The sequence below is a fragment of the Rattus norvegicus genome, chromosome 19 (genome assembly GCF_021556685.1).
Source record: "Rattus norvegicus strain SHRSP/BbbUtx chromosome 19, alternate assembly SHRSP_T2T, whole genome shotgun sequence".
NCBI classification, from domain to species: Eukaryota; Metazoa; Chordata; class Mammalia; order Rodentia; family Muridae; genus Rattus; species Rattus norvegicus.
The window spans coordinates 60,088,791-60,107,731 of record NC_141552.1 but is presented as its reverse complement, the minus strand read 5'-3'; the positions used below and the strand labels follow the sequence as shown (position 1 = coordinate 60,107,731).

General features: G+C 47.7%; 1 protein-coding gene and 1 long non-coding RNA gene across 7 annotated transcripts in view; one reads left to right on the top strand and one right to left on the bottom strand.

Annotated features, from left to right (window-relative positions):
* Nucleotides 1–1,095: 1,095 nt before the first annotated feature.
* Nucleotides 1,096–18,941, bottom strand: part of Cenpn (centromere protein N) — a 22,509-nt gene continuing 4,663 nt past the window's right edge. For 2 of the 6 annotated variants that reach the window (NM_001008366.1, XM_087594895.1), the window contains 10 exon segments: nucleotides 1,096–1,778; nucleotides 2,031–2,157; nucleotides 4,932–5,044; nucleotides 5,854–5,917; nucleotides 7,395–7,496; nucleotides 8,712–8,888; nucleotides 10,608–10,687; nucleotides 11,120–11,179; nucleotides 16,241–16,286; nucleotides 18,701–18,873. In NM_001008366.1, the coding sequence (NP_001008367.1) occupies nucleotides 1,696–1,778; nucleotides 2,031–2,157; nucleotides 4,932–5,044; nucleotides 5,854–5,917; nucleotides 7,395–7,496; nucleotides 8,712–8,888; nucleotides 10,608–10,687; nucleotides 11,120–11,179; nucleotides 16,241–16,286; nucleotides 18,701–18,871 (1,023 nt within the window). In that variant the 5' untranslated portion in view covers nucleotides 18,872–18,873 and the 3' untranslated portion in view covers nucleotides 1,096–1,695. 6 annotated transcript variants of the gene reach the window in all.
* Nucleotides 1,745–3,374, top strand: LOC134483651 (uncharacterized). The gene is made up of 2 exons (XR_015644186.1): nucleotides 1,745–1,881; nucleotides 1,954–3,374. It is a non-coding gene; the product is annotated as an uncharacterized LOC134483651 (long non-coding RNA).

Sequence of the window (18,941 nt, the reverse complement as noted above, 5' to 3'; positions counted from 1 at the left end):
CATCATGCCCACCGGCTAGCTGCCATGTTCTCTTCAATGTCGGGTCTTGCGCTTTAATCCTCTGGAACGGAGAGCCCCTCCCCCATCCAGTGATTTCATTTACAAGTTGCTTTGGCCTTGGTGTTTTGTCACAATAGGAAAGTTAAGACAGGGATTCTACTGAGTCAGTTCTGACTGTAACGGTCTCTGGCTTTGCATTTACAGGGACCTCGGGGGAAGAATGCCTTCTTAGTATGGGACGACTGGTCATGACAGTGGTCAAAGGGAGTTTAGTGGGGCTGGAGGGATGGCTTCCTGGTTAAGAGCACTTAATATTCTTACAAAGGACGGGTTTGATTCCCAGCATCCAAATGGTGGCTTACAACCACCCTTAACTCCAGTTCCGGGGACCCGGTGATTTATCTGTGAGGGCACTGGGCATGAATGTGGTACACATACACAGATGCAAACAAAACAAATAAAATACCCCCCACCCTGCCACCGCCCCACCACAAAGGTATGTATGGGGGAAGTGTCTTTAAGCCTTAGGGTTTTTCTTGCTGTGATGAAACACCATGACCAAAAACCAAGTTGGGGGAGAAAAGGGCTTATTTGGCCTACACTTCCAGATTATAGTCCATCATTGGAGGAAGTCAAGACAGGAACTCAAACATGGCAGGAACTTGGAGGCAGGAGCTAAAGCAGAGGTCATGGAGGGGTGTTGCTTACTGGCTTGTTCCTCATGGCTTGCTCAGCCTGCCTTCTTATACAGTCCAGGACCACCAGCCCAGGGATGGCACCATCTCTCCCATCAATCACTAATTAAGAAAATACCTTTCAGGCTTGTGTACAGCCTGAAGTTATGGAGGCATTTTCTGGATCGAGGTCCCCTCCTTGTATCAGGTTGATACGGACTGTCAGCAAAGTCCAAATACTCCGATCGCTGAGGGACAAAGGAAGTGCCTGACATGTCTGGTCACAGTAAGTCTAAAAACAGTTTCATATCAGATGATCCACAGCCTGTACACATCACAGTACAAGACATTACTTAGTCCTTTCACAACTATGCATTCTACTCAGCCCGTTTGATTTTCACCCAAAGCAATGGATACGGCAGTTTGTCAGTATCTTTATTCACAAATCAGTGTAACAGTGGCACTCAGTTGCAGTGTTCCATGGATCAGAGATCGTGACAAGAATACGTACAACAGAAAAGTTATTTACACAAAGAAGCCATTCGATATGCAGCCTTGGGTAGTAGCCCCAGCTCTCCCCATTGATTCTCCTAGTTTGGGGTTTGGGTTGGGTAGTTTCTTGGTTCTTCTATCTGTGAACGAGGGTGTAACAGATTCCACAGAAACCAGACTTCTGAGGATAAGCAGCAGCAGTGGGAGAAAGGACAGCAGATTCACCACTGTGCCTATGCTTGACTTCTGTGTGTCCTAGGGTTGAGATCACTGCAGCCTCGAGTGTGTGTGTGATCTGATCGTGCATGTGTGTGCACACACACATTTATCACTTGTCAAATGCCCACAGCTGCTGTACTCAGAAGAGAGAGTGCACACACATATGGAGGACAGATTCAGTCCTAACAGTTACATTAGAAACACTAATTTCCCATGCCAAGGATTGGTTCCTAAAACACAAGGCTATACGCAGGAGCTAGCCGGCTATAACTGGAATCGCATGTGCAATAAAAGCTGAGACAAATGCATTTCATTTATCTCTAATTTTAAAATAATTCATTTTCTTGCTTGGTATGCAGGTGAGCAGTGGAGAAAGTGGTGTATCTGCTATACCTGAAAAAAGGAAACAAAACATAAGAATGATCATGGGGACAATCGGTTTAAAAATGGCTGAGACCAGAAGCAAATTATGGGCACCTTCTCCTACCCCCACTAGGTATGGAAACAAGAAGGGCTTGATGGGAGGCAGAGGGAGAGGTAGGAACGCTCACATGTAACCGGCTTACAGGTAACCGGATAGTCCTCTTCTGAGAAGCAGTGGCCACTGTATTATCTGTCTGGCTTGTGACATGGCTGACCACTTACCCGCTGGTGCTAAGGATTTCAATGCTTCCAAAAGATGTGGGCTGGAGAACTTGACGAGGCACCGGAGGGGCTCTTTCCTGTCAGCCAAGATGCCCCCACCTACGTCACTCTTGAACTTGGTTTCCAACTGTCAAAAATATATTTGTAAATGATGGTCACGTACTGGGCTCAGCTGGGATGTGAGAGCTAATCAACACATTATGTATTTCATTAATTCCTACACATGGATTAATATGGGCAAAGCCCATCTAACCTGTTAACTGCAGACAGAAAGCATCTGGTATAGGAAAGATATTCAACAGAAAGTGCCAGCACTGCGTCTGACTCACAGCAGAGGCTGTCTGTCAGAGCTGCCCTCACACGGTACTGATCTACCTGGGAAGCAGAGTATCCACACTTCCTCAGCAGAGCATCCTACCTGCAGAAGAAGCCAGAAGTCCGAGCTGCCCTCAGGTGCCTGCTACATTCTGCATTCAAATAGAAGCTGGAGAAAGGGCTCACTGGTTAAGAGCACTTGCTGTTATTGCAGAGAACCTGAGGTAGGTTCCTAGTATGGTGGCTTTCAACCATCTGTCCCTAACTCCAGTTCCAGGGGATTCTACACTGCCTTCTGGCCTCTGCACTGGGCACACATACACATCCAGACAACACACACACACACACACACACACACACACACACACACACACGCATGCACGCACTCACACACAATCTTAGAATTTTATTAAGGAAGACTCAAACATGCCTAGAAGCTGGGTAGTAGCACATCCTTATCCTAGCTCCCAGGAGGAGGCAAGGAGGACTCCACGTTTGAGGCCAGACACTATCTCAACAGCCAGCTTTGCCAAGAGCCTCCCAATCTGACCACATCACCCAGAAGGCACAGGAGTCCCACGTGCGTTGTCATCCAGCTGAACCTGTTACCAACAGCTCTGGAGTCACCTGTTACAAACCAACCCCCAACCTAAGTGAGTCTTTTTTTTTTTTGGTTCTTTTTTTCGGAGCTGGGGACCGAACCCAGGGCCTTGCGCTTCCTAGGTAAGCGCTCTACCACTGAGCTAAATCCCCAGCCCCCCTAAGTGAGTCTTAAACTTGAGGCACCGTGCTGCCCTATCTGCAGGATGCTTAATGTTTGCAGTCAACTCAAATCGTGGCCATTGGTGTGTTAATACGGGCAAACGGCTCAGTCTTATGCTAGGCCATTTGCTGAGGTTGGAGAAAGTCACGTGTGAAGAAATGGCTGCACACCCTGACTAGCGGAACTCAACCACTCGAAGATGCTGAACAAGCTACACCGTCGTCTCCTAACCCAGGGGCTCTCCAGCTTTCCTGTGTGGCCGAGAGCAGCCAGCATGCAAAAATGGATGGCTGGGCACAGCTCTCTTGACTCAGGAAGAACTGCGTGGAGAGAAGAGCGATGCTTTCTCCCCTTCCCCAAGTGACTGGTCCCACACTCCAGAGAGCACACTGAGGGCCACTGTCCTCGATTATGAGCTCTTTAAAGCTTAGCTAACACTACACAGCTGAGAGTGGTGGCCAGTGATAGGAAGGAAGCAGGAGGGTCAGAAGGTCAAGGTGAGCCCGGGCTACATGGTGAAGGTGAGGCTTCCTAGACTACAAGACTGGGTCTGAAAAACAAGCAGTCTGACGGGAAAGGCAGCTCAGTGGGTAAAGAGTTTGAACATTACACCCGAGCTGGGGGCCCCAGAACCCATGCAGAAGCTAGGTGTGGTGGCATGTGTGTATAACCTGGGAGGAAGGCAGAGAGAGACAGGAGAATGTTGGGGCTCCCTGCAGCTAGTTCAACTGAAATGGAGTTCCAGGCTCAGTGATAGACTGTGTGTGAAAGAATAGGGTCGGGGTTGGGGATTTAGCTCAGTGGTAGAGCACTTGCCTAGGAAGCGCAAGGTCCTGGGTTCGGTCCCCAGCTCCGAAAAAAAGAAAAAGGAAAAAAAAAAAAAAAGAATAGGGTCAAACCATAGCCAACATTGACCTTTGGCCTTCAAGAGTGTGAGCACATGTGAGCAAAGCTGTGTGGATACTCCTTAGCAAACATACAGCCTCTCAAAGTCCACTTGAAAATCTCCAGCTTCTTCCTTTGAAAACAAACCAAAGCAAACCAACCAGTCTTTGGGCCTAAGCGAGCAGGCCAATGGCAGATTTTAAGTGGGCCCTGTAGCTGGAAGAAGACTCAATGGAGATAATTTTGTTGGGGGTTAGGAAGGAAGGTATTCTGAGTAGGAGCATGGGCTCACGTTAGGGTGCCTATGACCTATGCCACATACTCAGCTCTTCTAATGGTGGCTTTGGACTTGTGCACCTGTATCCCTACACAGCCATGCCATGGCAGCGACAACTCTTTGGAACAAGTTTAATTTACAGTGTATTTACTATTGATTTTTCTCATCAGAGGCCAATCAGCTTGGTAGGATGTGTGCTTTCTCTTTCGTTTTTGGGTTTCTGAGTCAGTCAGTCAGGTTTGCCTCCAAAGTAGCCCAGGCTAGCCTTAAACTTGAGATCTTCCTGCCTCACTCTCCTAAATGCTGGGATTACTGGGTGTGCCACCATACCCAACTCTTCCCAGTATTTATGAGCATTTGCTATGTGCTAAATACTGTTCTACTGGACAGGCTAGTAGGGTACAGACCTCCCCTCTCCCCACAGCGAGCGAGCAATACACAGCTGAATCACCACGAAGTCGAAATGCAAAAGCAGTTCAGAATTTCATGATGTTCCCTTTGCTAAACAAGAGCATTTAGAGATATGACGAAAAGATGTAGGTAACTTACAAAATAGTTACATAAAATTGCAGTAATAAGTGAAAGGAGAACAGTGTTTGGACGTGTTTCCCAACTACAGTTTCTGTGACTCGCTTGCTGGTGACTCCGTTGAGCGTCCTACCTTATACTGTGCGAACTCTAGCTGTGGCTGAGGATAGGCTCCAAAGGCCTCTTGCGTGGCTCTGTGGATTCTCACTTTTTCCTCTGTGTTTTCATGAATGATCTTTGAATCCACTGTGGAGGAGTCAGATTAAGAGCGCCATTAGCTGGGGTTGGGGATTTAGCTCAGTGGTAGAGCGCTTGCTATAGCAAGCGCAAGGCCCTGGGTTCGGTCCTCAGCTCCAAAAACAAAAAAACAAAAACAAAAACAAAACAACAACAACAAAAAAAGTGCCATTAGCAATACACTTTGCCATCCATAGCAGTCTTCCCATTCTTAAACCTGCAGATGGTTTGTGCACCTCAGGGTGTCCAGTGTCTTCTTTTCATTGAAATAATGTTATTACAGAAGAGCTGGAAAGCACAGGCTGACACATGCTGACACAGGCTGACACATGCTGACACAGGCTGACACATGCTGACACATGCTGACACATGCTGACACAAGGGAATAAACAATCCCCGTCGTGCCGTCCCTGTCTAGGTTCTAAAGCACTTCCTGGGTAGCTTCCTCACAGTTCTCATGAGTAAATTTGTACCATGTTTCTTTACTTAGCATAGGACCACCGGCAGGCCTTATGCTGTTGGAGTCTAACAGTTTCCGTTCCCAGCATCGGTTTGATTTCCTTCTACTGTTAATCTTGAGTTTAGGTTTTCTAGGGAGAGACTCATGTTCTCCCAAGTGGCACATTATTATTAGAACCATATCGCTCTAGAACCAGCATAGCGCTTCTTCACAGGACAGCTGTTGATCACATGCAAAAATGGTGGCATGCTGTTTGGCATGAATGCACTCTCAATGACTGTCTGCACTTTACTGCGCAGCTGCCAACTGAAAGCAAAGACGCCTGCCCCAAGCCCACCCTGTCTCAGAGCACACATACAATCTGTCTTCAGTCCAAGGCTTCCTTCACGCCAAGACGCTGTGGAGTTGTAATTTTCAAAGGTCTGGGAGAAAGAAAAAGTGAACACGTTACTGATTTGAACATGTTGGGCTACGACATTAACTGGCTCTAAGGCGTAAATGTGTTGAATCTTTAGTTTTGTAAAAGCAGTCGTGGACTTTGTATTCTTATAAATAGGAAGACGTACCAGCTCTGCCACAGGCTGGCTAAACTGAGCCCAGCTCCCAGGGCAGCAGGCCGTGCAGCATGCGAGGTATCAGTGCGCCTTGGGCACAATGTTAGAGCATCTGCCTAGCAAATGTGAGGCGTCTGTGAGGCCTTGGGGTCACCCCAGCACCAAACAAAGCCAAACCACATCAAGGTGCAGGGCTACACGAAATCCAGAGGAACGAGGGACAGCGCCTGACACCCTGGCGTCAGCACCATGTCTTCATACCCTGAAAAATCTCTCAGGGGCCTTTAGGAAAGATAATTTGCTACCAGAGCCCACATTTTTGCACCCTTTTTATTGAATCTCGCTGGAGTGAGTGACAGTTTCCCAGCTTGGCAGCTAACAGTGACTTCTCTAACAATGGTCTGGGTGCACCACAGGGCAGCAGTTGATGTCTGCTTGGCAAGAGGTGGAGGGCAGACAAAGGAGGGGCTGTCAGGGAGAAAACCATCATTTGACTTCTTACCAGGCCAGCATGGCAGCCCATGCCTGTAATCCGAGTACTTGGGAGGCAGAGCCTCAGCTAAGTAATAAGTGTAAGGCCAGCCTGGGGTATACAAGATACTAATCCAAAACTCCCAACACCACAAAAGGGAAATTATTTTCCTTTTCAAAGGGAAGAAACATTTATTTTGACTCACAGAGGTTCCTGTTTATAGTGGCTAAAAGTCACAGAGGCAGGACCTTGAGGCAAAAACATCCTCATCTTACCACCCTTCCCCCCTAAAGAGTGATTTGCAGCTAGCCATCACTTCTCTCTAGCTAGAACATAAGATACAGCATAGCCTCCTTAAGGAATTCCATCCACTCCAGAGTCTGACCTTGTGCAAACATTTGCCATGCATAGAAGAAACCTTAAGACCACAGGGGCAGGCCTGTCCTTGTCATTAAACGGAAACACCAGCATCCAAACAAGTCATCATCCCATCTAGGAGAGGGAGGGGCTCATGAGGCACCACCCCTTCCTGAGGAGGTGAGGGAAGGAGTCAAACTCCACACCCATGCTCACATAAATACAGTGAACTCCAAGGCCCCTCCCTGCCTTCCCCATGAAGATAGGAGGGGGTCCTGTTGGGAAGAAGGCATTTGGCGGGATGAGGACAGGGATGAGAGGATAACGGGGGCCACTGTGTCCACAGTACATTGTGTATGTATGAAAGTTGTGAAAAAATAAACACACACGAACAAAATGGGTGACTACAAGCTTCATCCACTCGCCTTCAGGGACAGGCTGGGCGTGGCCTCCAGCTATTTCATGGGTGCAAAAGAAAAGAAAAAACTCAACTTTAAAGAGTGCGGACAGGCTCACCTGGTCATACTCGTTAAACACAATAGCCGTGAGTGAGTCCAGGTGCCTGCTTCTCAGGTCCAGCTGCGCCATCTGATGGTGTTTGCTAGCGACTTTCAGCGCCTCGGAGGGAAAGGAGCGAGACTGTTACGGCTGTGCGTGAGTCTCTACATACTGCTCAGTGAAATGTACGTGCTGCAACTGAGAGTGGCAAGAGTCCTGTGTGGGGCACGGTGCACACCTGAGATCCCGGCCCCAGGGAGGCTGAGGCAGGGGTGAGCCCTGTCTCAAATCACCTCCCCGCAACTCTCGAAAGTGAGAAGATGTAACCCTTACTCCCTTTTTGGGACCTCGAGGCCTATTGCTGACCGTGGAGTGTGCGCAGACAGAGGGCACGTGGGGGGCTGTGCAGCCAGCTGCAGCTGCTCACCTGTACCCAGCTCACACCGGGACCCTGGAAGCACAGAAGATGCTAACGGAGGAGTAGTAATGATGAGCCCAAATTTGGGGTGAATTATTTTTAGGGAAGAAGCTAGGACACCCATAGCACAGCAGTGAGGTTTGAGTAAGAATGGCCCCTACAGGCTCCTACACTTGAATGCTTAGATCAAGGAGCGAAATGTTTGAAAGAGTTACAATGGTGAGAAAAGTGTGGCTTCCTTGGATACCCGTAGGAAGTGTGTCCCTGCGGGTTGGGGGTTGGAGGTCGGCTTGAGGTTTTAAAAGCCTATGACCCAGTCCCCATGCCCCCTACCCTGTGGATCCGGATGTAGCTCTCAGCTACAGTTCAGTGCCGTGTGTGCTGACAAGCTCCTCACCATGACTGTAATGGACCCAACTTCTGACATGGTGAGCAAGCCTTGGTCATGGTGTCTCCCCACAACAGAACAGTGAATAAGACACAAAGTCGAACCCTTTAAAAGAGAGCGGCTACCTCTGACACAGGCAAAGTTTTCGTGTACACCATGTGTGGGAAATGGTCATAAGCGTCAATGGCCATCAACAGGCATACTGTAGAAATACAGAAAGCGCTAATCCTGACACTGGCAAAGTGACCGAGAGTTTGGGTGAATGGAGTAGAAAGAAGGGGTGGAGAGATTGGACGACTCACCTCTTACCTTTAGGGACTTGCTGGTTTTAATATAAGCATGCATTACTTTTACACTGACAATAAAGACTACAGCAAGCTAATACCTTCTGTCGAATTTCCAGTGGAGGTAGAAAGCTCTCCTTAGGAGAAGGGGGCTAGGTATTTATTGATCTAGGTATGTGGTTTCTAGGCACTCGGACCCTTGTGATAAGAGGCCTGAGCAGTCAGCTGCTGTGCTCTGTCCCTACCTGATGGAGAAGGGGCACAGTGCTCTTCAGATAGCAGGAGGAAATGAAGACGTATGGGGTCTGGGGATAATACACAACAAACGTGGGCTTGTACTGGTTTGGCTGTGAATACTGTGTTCCCCAGGCAACCCGAATCCACACCGAATTCTTCTCGTAGACTCTGAAGCTGACCGTAACCTTAAAGAGAAAAGAAGTCTTCCTGGGTAAATCTCACCATGACACCGACTACAGGCCTCTGAGACACAATCAATGTTAGTATAATTTTTCATGCACATGGGCTCCTGTCAGCCTTTTTTTAAAAATTAAGTTTCTTTATAAGTATTTGTACACACATTACCACGACACACGTATGGAAGTCACTGTTCTTTTTCTACTTTTTTTTAAAATGAAGATTATTTTTATATGAGTACACTGTCGCTGTCTTGGGATGCACCAGAAGAGGGCATAGGATCCCATTACATATGATTGTGGGCCACCATGTGGTTGCTGGGAATTGAACTCAGGACCTCTGGAAGAACAGTCAGTGCTCTTAACCACTAAGCCATCTCTCCAGACCCCCTTTCTACTTCTTATATACTGTTTTGGGACTGCTTGGGGAAATATTTTTATGATTATTTTATAAGGATCTATTTACATCTTGTAAAGTATATCTGAAAAAAAATCCCTTAAAAATAAAAACCCTTGTAATCTGGCAGGGGAGATGGCCCATAGGTTAAGAGCACTTGCTGCTTTTGCAGAAGATTACAGTTTGGTTCCTAGCACCATCAGGGTGACTCACAACCATCTGTGACTACAGTTCCCGGAGATGTGATGCTCTCTTCTCGCTTCTGCAAGCACCAGGCATGCATGCAGACAAACATTAATACATATAAAGTACTAAAAGAAATAAAAAAAAATGAGGTATCTGACTGGGCATACCTTTAATCTCAGCCTTGGGAGGCAGAGGCAGGCAGATCTTTGTGAATTCTGGCCAGCCAGTGAGATCCCATCTCAAAACCAAAGCAAACAAAAGCGATGGGGTGGCCTTCTAGAAACACTGGCCTCTGAGGCTCACACTGAGCTTGCCCCTGTGTTTACAGCAGGATTCCCTTGAGCCCTGAATGCACTGATCTGAGGCACGTGCCTCGGCAGCCAGAGCCACTGAGAACGGGGCAGCCCAGGAGGCTGTGCGGTATCCATTTCACGGCCAGCCATCAGCCTTTCTAAACCTTCAGCTACAACTGGACTTGTTCTGGAATTTAATGACTACTGCTGGGTTGTTGGCTAGCTTCAGTCCACCTCTGGGCTCCAACCCAGCAAAGGAGAACCGGGAGAAAGAGACAGCTGGATGGCTCTTCCTTCCCTCGGGCCCTACTCCTGGGAGAGCACATTGTTATGCTGCCTGCGAGGCTGCTTTTCCTGACCACCTCGTGCAAAGAGGAGGAGCTCTCCCCGTGTGGGCTGTGGGTGCGCAGAAGAGTGTGCGTCCCTGGTGGGCCGCAGAAAGCTTGCTCTTCTCTGGGGCTCAGTGGCCCCTTCTGGCTGGAACAGCAGAGGGTCTAACTCTGGGCAAGTGTGACTGAGGACCAATAGCAGAGCCACATGGGGACCCTTCTCATGGGAATTCATCAAGTAAGTTTAAAGATTCATTCGCTCGGGCCTATCAGCCACCTATCAAGTCTGCATGTGGCAGCCAGTGATGAACTGGACACTGTCAATAGAAGGCCCTTCTGCCAGGGCAGAGTTCCACTAACAATATTGCTCCTAAGTACTGGGTAGGACGGGCAGCTGAGAGATGGAAGTAATATTTCAATTTGCTATGGTAAAATGGCATATTATCCCCCACTGCCCTACCCACATCTCCCAGATATCATTAAACTGAGTTCTGTAGAAATTCAAGAGGACTTGGATTCTTACATTTTTTAATGCTCTCTGAAGAATTCTCTTAAATGAACTTTGGAACTGTTCCATATCAAAAAGGTCCACATCATTTCCACCTGTCAAAACATGGAGATACAGAAATAAATGAAGAGAGCTACAATGTCTTTGTCCCCTGTACCCAGAGCAGCAATGACCAGACCACACCCATGCTCCTGATAGTGCCAGCGGATACACATGAGGAACAGTCACATCTTTTCAAAAGCCTGCGAGAGCAGACGGCTAGGCTGGGTGTGGCAGCATGTCCCACTCTTATCTCGCTGGAGGCAAAGGCAGGAAAACCACATGTTCCAGATCAGCCTCCTCTACACAGTCAGTTCAAGGCCAGCTTTGTCTACATAGTGAAATCTAGACTAGCCGATGATACACAGGGATACAATGTCTCAGAAACAAACAAACAAAAAACTCCAACAAAAAAGACAACATTTGCTACTCATTTTTAAACTGCCAAAAACCAATACAGATGTTTAATTTAAAGCAGAAAACATTACCTGGTTCTTTACTCATCTGAAAGACATTCCAAAGCTTCTGGTGCCGATGAAATTGAGTATCTGGGAGAGAAGCGCTTACCGTGAGAGCTGTATCTTTATCGTGAGAGCTGTATCTTTGCACTTTGAAGTATGTGCTAAGAAACAATCATTTTTTAAACTACACAATGTGTTAGATGACACAGACATTTTTGAACAGTGTGTTTTTCTCCTCATTCTCCAGCAAATACAAATTTTTAATACAATAATAGTAACCAAAGAATGAGGTGACACAGCTTGAAATCAAAGTTAAAACTTAAAAAAAAAAAAAAAAAAAACCCAAAACATAAACTTTAAATGGAGTAAATCTATTGCAGACAAACAAATCCGAATTATTCAACTCCACAAAGAAGATACAGTTCAGTCTCAGTATTTATCATTACCTTGCCCGGTATTTTTATTTTCAACGGGCAGAGGTATTTTCTGTGCATGGGTATTCTACCTGAATCTAGGTCTGTCTATGCATGTGAGTGCCTGGTGCCCATGGAGGCTAGGAGAGGGCAGAGGGGCCCTGGGAGGGGAGCTACAGGTAGTTGTAAGGCGCCATGTGGGTGCTGGGAACTAAACCCTGGTCTTTTGGAAGAATAGCAAGTGTTCTTAAGGACTGAGCCATCTCTTCAGCCCTTGTCAGTTTTACAAACATCTGCTAAGCAAAACCCAGGACACACCCACAGGATGGAATGACTCACGAGAGTGTCACTGCTGGCCTTGAGGCCTGAGGGCTCTCTTCCAGTTCCTCCTCAGACACCTCAGTCTCCACTTGCCTGCTCTTTCTCAGCAGCTACCACTCGGTGGCCTACCCTCCTTGCCCTCAAACTGCCCCTGCTTCCCTCCAGGGCCCTGTGAAGAGGGACTTGTTCAGTGCTGTCGCCCCAGCTAACCCTGCCCGCATAAAGCACTCGCTGTGGGGGTTGGGGATTTAGCTCAGTGGTAGAGCGCTTACCTAGGAAGCGCAAGGCCCTGGGTTCGGTCCCCAGCTCCGGAAAAAAAAAAAAAAAAAGCACTCACTGTGGAATGAAAGCCGGGGTAAGTGTGTGACAAGCAGGTGCCCTTCAAAGGCAAGAAGACCTGGAGCAGGAACGGGAGCCAGCAAGGCCTGCTCTTTCCCATCCTCCTCCTCAGCTCATACTGCACTGGTGCTGACCTCTGACCAGGCTTTTGACTCTCTCCAGGGGATGTGGACTCATCACTCAGGGTCAACGTTGGCATCAATGTTCTCCTGGTCTTTCCCTACTTTCCACATCTTTCCTTTCCCGAGCCCGCATGTCTGGTTACTGCATGTCTGGTTACTGCATGTCTGGTTACTGCGTGTCTGGTTACTGCATGTCTGGTTACTGGCCCCTACTTCCCTTCATGGTAATGGGTGGGGCAACAGATCACTGAATGATTGGTGTCAGAAGGCAAAGTGCGATGCCAGCCCCCAATGCTTTTCATTTGGTTCGTCCGTCCTTCTGTCCGTCCATCCGTCCTTCCTTGTTTCCTTTCTCTGACCCTTTCTCACCTGGTTCTGTGTTTGAGTTGGGAAGACTCGATACCCGGCCTCTGAACAAGCCTGTGGCAGCAGGAAGTCAGAACTCTTGTCAAAAGCCCTATTGCACGTCACCTGGGAGGGGCCCAGCGAGGACTTAGAGCAAATGGAGACCGCTTTACCTGCCGCAGGCACATGCTAGCCTACCCCACATCTGTGACGCGCCTGATATACCTGCGTCTGCAGCTTCCACATCAGAAAGGGGAGGCCCTAGGTCATGTGTAGACGCAGAGAATCCTGCAAGCTCACCCACTTCTTTGAGGGGGTTGGGTGTAAGCCCCTTCTGTGCCTTGGCCCACCCTCCTCTCTATCCTGACTACACCCTCCTCTCTTCCTTATGCCTCTCCAGACGACCCCACAGGTGTCTGAATCCTCAGCACCCCCCCCCCCCCCCCGGTCTGTCTTAGGCTGTAACCAGCATGATCTTTCAAAATTCAGGCGTCTGACTGTTTTGGCTCAGAACCTGTCCAGGGCTGACATCGTTAGGAGAGACACTGAGAGCCTTCTAGTGGCTTCCAAGTCTCCATGTTATCTCCATGTTCCCCTCCACTGGAGCCCAGCTTGCCTCTACTCTTGCACCTCAGGTACTCTTCTCCCACCCCGTCCCTGGTAGCACCCCCTCCTCAGCTGCTCCGCTCTGCCTGGCTAGTGCTAACTGTCTTTTGGCTCTAACTTGAATACCATCTCCTCAAGGAAGCTTCCTTCATGACCACTGAAAAAGAAGTCCCACTGTGCTCCTATACTCTTAATTCCCCTTCGCACACTAGGTATCCCTGAGACGAGGAACGTTTCTCCTCAGGTAAACCCCAGTCAGCATCTGCAAGAGTGGGAGTCACCTGCTCTTCCCACCAGTGTTCTGTGGAGCCAACCTTTTTTTTTTCTTTTAAAGGAATTAATCATTTTCATTCTATGTGTATATGTCTACCTGCTGTAAGTGCACCATGTGTGGGCCCCGTGCCTAAGGAGGCAAGAAGAGGTTATCGGAGCCTTTGCAAGCAGGGCTGGAGACAGCTGTGAGCTGCTGTGTGGATGGTGGATAGAACGCAGGTAGCAGAACACAACAGATCTTAGCTGCTGATCCATCTCTCCAGCCCTGCGCCCACCTCCCAGCTTAGAGTCCAATCACCGAGAGAACAAGGCCAACTAAATCACAGGCAGGCCCGGCCATACAATCACAGGCAGGCTCGGCCATACAATCACAGGCAGGCCCGGCCATACAATCACAGGCAGGCCCGGCCATACAATCACAGGCAGGCCCGGCCATACAATCACAGGCAGGCCCGGCCATACAATCACAGGCAGGCCCGGCCATACAATCACAGGCAGGCCCGGCCATACAATCACAGGCAGGCCCGGCCATACAATCACAGGCAGGCCCGGCCATACAATCACAGGCAGGCCCGGCCATACAATCACAGGCAGGCCCGGCCATACAATCACAGGCAGGCCCGGCCATACAATCACAGGCAGGCCCGGCCATACAATCACAGGCAGGCCCGGCCATACAATCACAGGCAGGCCCGGCCATACAATCACAGGCAGGCCCGGCCATACAATCACAGGCAGGCCCGGCCATACAATCACAGGCAGGCCCGGCCATACAATCACAGGCAGGCCCGGCCATACAATCACAGGCAGGCCCGGCCATACAATCACAGGCAGGCCCGGCCATACAATCACAGGCAGGCTTGGCCATACACAGCAGGGAAAAAAATTGATAGAGACGAGTCTTTGAAACCCTTGCAGTCACATAGGCAGTGTAACTAATGTAACTGCTTAGTTTTCTGTCAAGTTGACACAAGCTAGGGACATCTAAGGAGAGGGAACCTCAACTGAGAAAATGCCTGCATCAGACTAGCCTGTCAACAAGCCTGTGGGACATTATTATTATTATTATTATTATTATTATTATTATTATTAATGATTATTGATTGGTTATGGGATGGCCCAGCTCACTGTGGGTAGTGCCGCCCTTATGCAGGCATCCTTGGCTTCTATAAGAAAGCAAACCGAGTAAGCCATGATGAGAAGCCAGTGTGTAGCAGTCAGTCCTTCATGGTCTGAGAGCGTTTAGTGTTGCTTCCAGGAGTTTGGCATTGGTCCCTGGGCTCGGGCCAGGAAGAAGGCCGAGATAACAGTGACCATGGGCTTTGTTTACTGCTTTGCTTAATTATTACCTGGTGAGGTCCTTTTGTTTACTATTTTGCTTAATTGCTATCTTGTGTGATCTCCTTGTTTACTACTGGCTTGAGAACGTTGTCTTTGATCTAAGAACTGAGCATGTGTTCTGCATGTACCTAGAATGATATAAAAGCAGGCTGGAGAAAATAAAGTGGCTTCAGTCTCAGTACTGTCTGGAGCCATAATTTTGTCTGTTTTTCTTCTAGTTCAATCCTCACTCCCTCCCTTGAGACCCTCTTGACTGCTGAGCTGCTTGGTCAATGGCCTTTGCTTCAGTTCTTGCTTCCAGGTTTCTGCCCTGAATTTCAACTTCCTGATGGACCATAAACTGAAATAAAGCACCCTTTTCCTCTCCAGGTCGCTTTTCTTTTCTTTTTTCTTTTTTACACCCCACCCTCCAGGTCGCTTTCATCATGGCTTTTATCCCAGCAATAGAAGAAAACTAGGACAGTGTATAATGACAACAAATTAGTTTTTTTAAAAAGGGCTCTGGGTCAGAGACCGTTCAGCCGTTAAAGGCACCAGCTGCCAAGCTTGGCAGCCCCAGTTTGGTCCCTGGTGCCCTCAAGATAAGACAGAGCTGACTTCAGCTACCTGTCCCGAGGTCTACAGGTGTGCCACTTGTGTGCCCCTCCCAATAAATAAAATGTAATAACAAACCCCATATCCAGAGAAACTGCTTCTGTTCCAAGGGATTGACCTGCAGTGTCATCCGATCCCAGCACAGCCTTACTTGATCCCGATCATTATTATACACACTTACGAAAAGGAAGTAGCAAGGCAGGCATGCGAGCCACCATCCCCCAGCACTTACGGCAAGCAATGGGGGAGCCATGAAACCAAGCTGAGCAATCTGGTCTTAGGGTCTACACTCTGACGTCTTAGTAAGTGAATTTTGAAGAAAACAAAACCCAAGACATAGCAAAAAGTGAGAGGCAGCACTAACGACAAATTCTCGGTGGTGCGTTTTCAAACGTAACCAAAGTAAGGCCGACCAACGGATGCTCTACACTCACGATGAGCCAGTTCCCGTCTCTAAGGTCCTGACTCTCCACAGTCCTAAAGAGGGACTGACTGTTCTGCGTGGGTCCACTGACAGGCAAAGTCTGAGGGTCAGAGTGGAGAAACAACAAAGGACACTAGACAGTGACAGTGTCAGTGAGAGAGCAGCAATTTGGTACCAGGCCCCTCGACTTTAGAATTCGTATCCTTACAGATTTATTTATTTTTATGTGTATGTCTGGCCTCAGTGTGTCTATGTACATGTGCATGCAGTGCCCACAGAGGCCAGAAGAGGACATCAGATTCCTGGAACTAGAGTTACAGGTGGTTCTGAGCGCAAAATCCCAAAATAAAGAGAAATCCCCAAAACTTACACATGAGGTCTAAAAGGGCCATGTCATCAAGACTTGCACACTTGTCCTGAAAGAGAGGGTAGACCGATTAGGAGATGGGGCACTAGGCCCTCAAGCCCTGGCCAGGGCATCCCACCAGCATGCCTGAAGTGCTTACTGTCTTGGCTAACTATCTCCAATCTATATACAGTCTCTTCGTAACCAACAGCTACCCCTCCAATTCTTACCTCAGACCACACTCTCCTGAAACTCTCTATATTTATCACTTAATGTTTACACATTAAAACAGGAAAAAGCCAGAAATCCTATTGCTTGGGGAGCAAAGGCAGAAGGATAGTAAAGAATTAGAGTCAGGACTACCGAGACTGTCTCAAAACAAAGCAGAAAAACCACTCTTGAATGTACATGAAACTGCATACATGCTATGGTTTGCATGTGAAATGTCCCCAGAGGCTCACATGGGAGCGCTTGGTCACCAGAAGGTGGTGCTGTTTGGGTGGTGGTGGTGGGGCCTCACTGGAGGAAGCAGGTTACTGGGAGTGGGGCCAAAGGCAAGGGAGCCTGCTATACTTCCTGTTCACTGAGGGTGGATGCAGCCTGACTGGCCAGTGTGCTCCTGCTGCCTGTGCTCTTCCAAGGCTGCTGTGTTTTCTGAGTCATGATGGACTGAGTATCCAGGAACGTATGCCAAAACAAACCTGTTCTTGCTGGAACTGCTTTTGTCAGGGCATTTTGTAAGATGATATGCCTACATTTTTCAGATATGGCCACTGTCATATTAGTGTGGCAAACATGCCCAACAGACTCTACGTCCAATTTCCTTGTGGCTCTCACTCTCAGATCTTCTCCTGTCCCCAATTCTCTTTGTCCCAATCCTTGGTGCTGAGACAACTATGGATTCTTCTGCTGTCATAACATTTGAATTTCCTAGTTTTATATGAATGCTAACATACGGTTGGATTCTTTTTTTATTTGGCTTCCTTAACTCAGCATAATTATTTTGACACTTAGCCATATTTTTGCATCTATAGCTCACTTCCTTTATATTGCTAGCAGTTCTCTGTTACATGAATACAAACAACTTGTTGCTTACCTGTGGATGGACTTGGGCTGCCTCTGGGTTTTAGATATGGGCACTGTGCTAACATATGTGCCGTTCTGGGAATACACCTGTGTTTTCATTTCTTGTGAGAAAATGTTTGGCAGTGGAATGGCTCAATCTACAGTGGCAAATATTTAGATTTCTAGAGAATTGTCAAGGGCTGGAAACTATAGCTCAGTTAACAGCAACTCAGCATGTCTGAGATCCTGGCCTACACCCCAAGCACTAAAACTCAAAATGAAGGCTGGGCTTGAGGTACAAGCAGCTCAGCAGGCCACCCATACTTAGCACATTCCCGGCCCTGGGTCCAATGCCCAACACCAGAAGGAAAAGAATCCCATCTGTTCCAAACAGGTATAGCCAGTCTTTCCAGTGCTAGCTGTCAGATTTTGTGGCGTTTACTTGCATTATTATCTGATGACTAGTGATTCTGAACACTTCTTCGTGTGCTTGTTTACCATTGAATTGTCTTCCGTCCGGAAGGAGCTAGCCAAATGTCCAAAAAACTATTTCAGTGTGTATAGGTGTTTTGCCTGCATATATGTCTATGTACCGTGTGTCCCTGGTATCCTGGAGGCCACAAGAGGGTGTAAGATCCCCTGGAACTGGGGCTACAGATAGTTGTGAGCTGCCACTTTGGTGCTGGGAGTAGAATCAGATATTCTGGAATAGCAGCTGGTGCTCTTAACCATCAAGCCATCTTTCCTAACCTCGTTGGTTTTTATTATTATTGTTGTTGTTTTCATATTACTGACTCAAGACATTCTAACATGCTAGCTGCCTTGATGGACCAGCATTTAGAAAGTTTCCTTTAGTCTGTGGCTTTTCTTAACAGCATTTTCAATGAAAAACAGTGATTAATTCTACCATTTTATCAATTATTTTTTCTTTTATGAACCACCACTTTGGTGCTCTAAGAAACTTTGCCTAGTCCAGCACCAGGAGGATTTTCCTCTTGCTTTTCCTACATAGCTTATGGTCTTAGGTATTGCATTTGGGTCTTGGATCTAATTTGAGTTCCACTTTTTTTTTAAACAGTAGATGGGATAGAATGACCTTGTCTTATTTATTTGTTTGTTTGAGAAACAGTCCTCCTATGCTGCTAATCTTGAATTCACTATTTAGCTCAGGCTTTACCTGAACTGTAGATTTCCCTGCCTCAGTTTCCATAGTTCCGGGACTTAACATGTGGGCTGCCTTGAGCAGCAAAGGCGCTTAGCATAGGAGCATCTAACTGTTGTAGCCCGTCTGCTGAAAAGAATGTTCTTCCCACCCAGAACTGTTCTTTGTAGCTTTGATTTAAAAAAGAAAAATCCATACTGGTCTAGCTATAGTCTACTCTATCAATTTATTTGGTTGATAATTTTGAACAGCGTTACCTCACATAGCAGAATCACTTCCTGGGCCAGAAATTCCTTTCTCTGCTTCAAGTTTATGCTCTGCAGTTGGTCTTCAGACAAAAAGTCCCAGGCTTCTAGGATGGTCTTCATCTCACACAGAGGGATTTTCAGGATGATCCTCCGGAGAAACTCGGCAACATTCTCATCCATCTCTTTGGCCCGTGGACAAAACAAAAAGAGCACAGTAATGCATTCCTCTTTAAGCTGCATGTGTGTATGT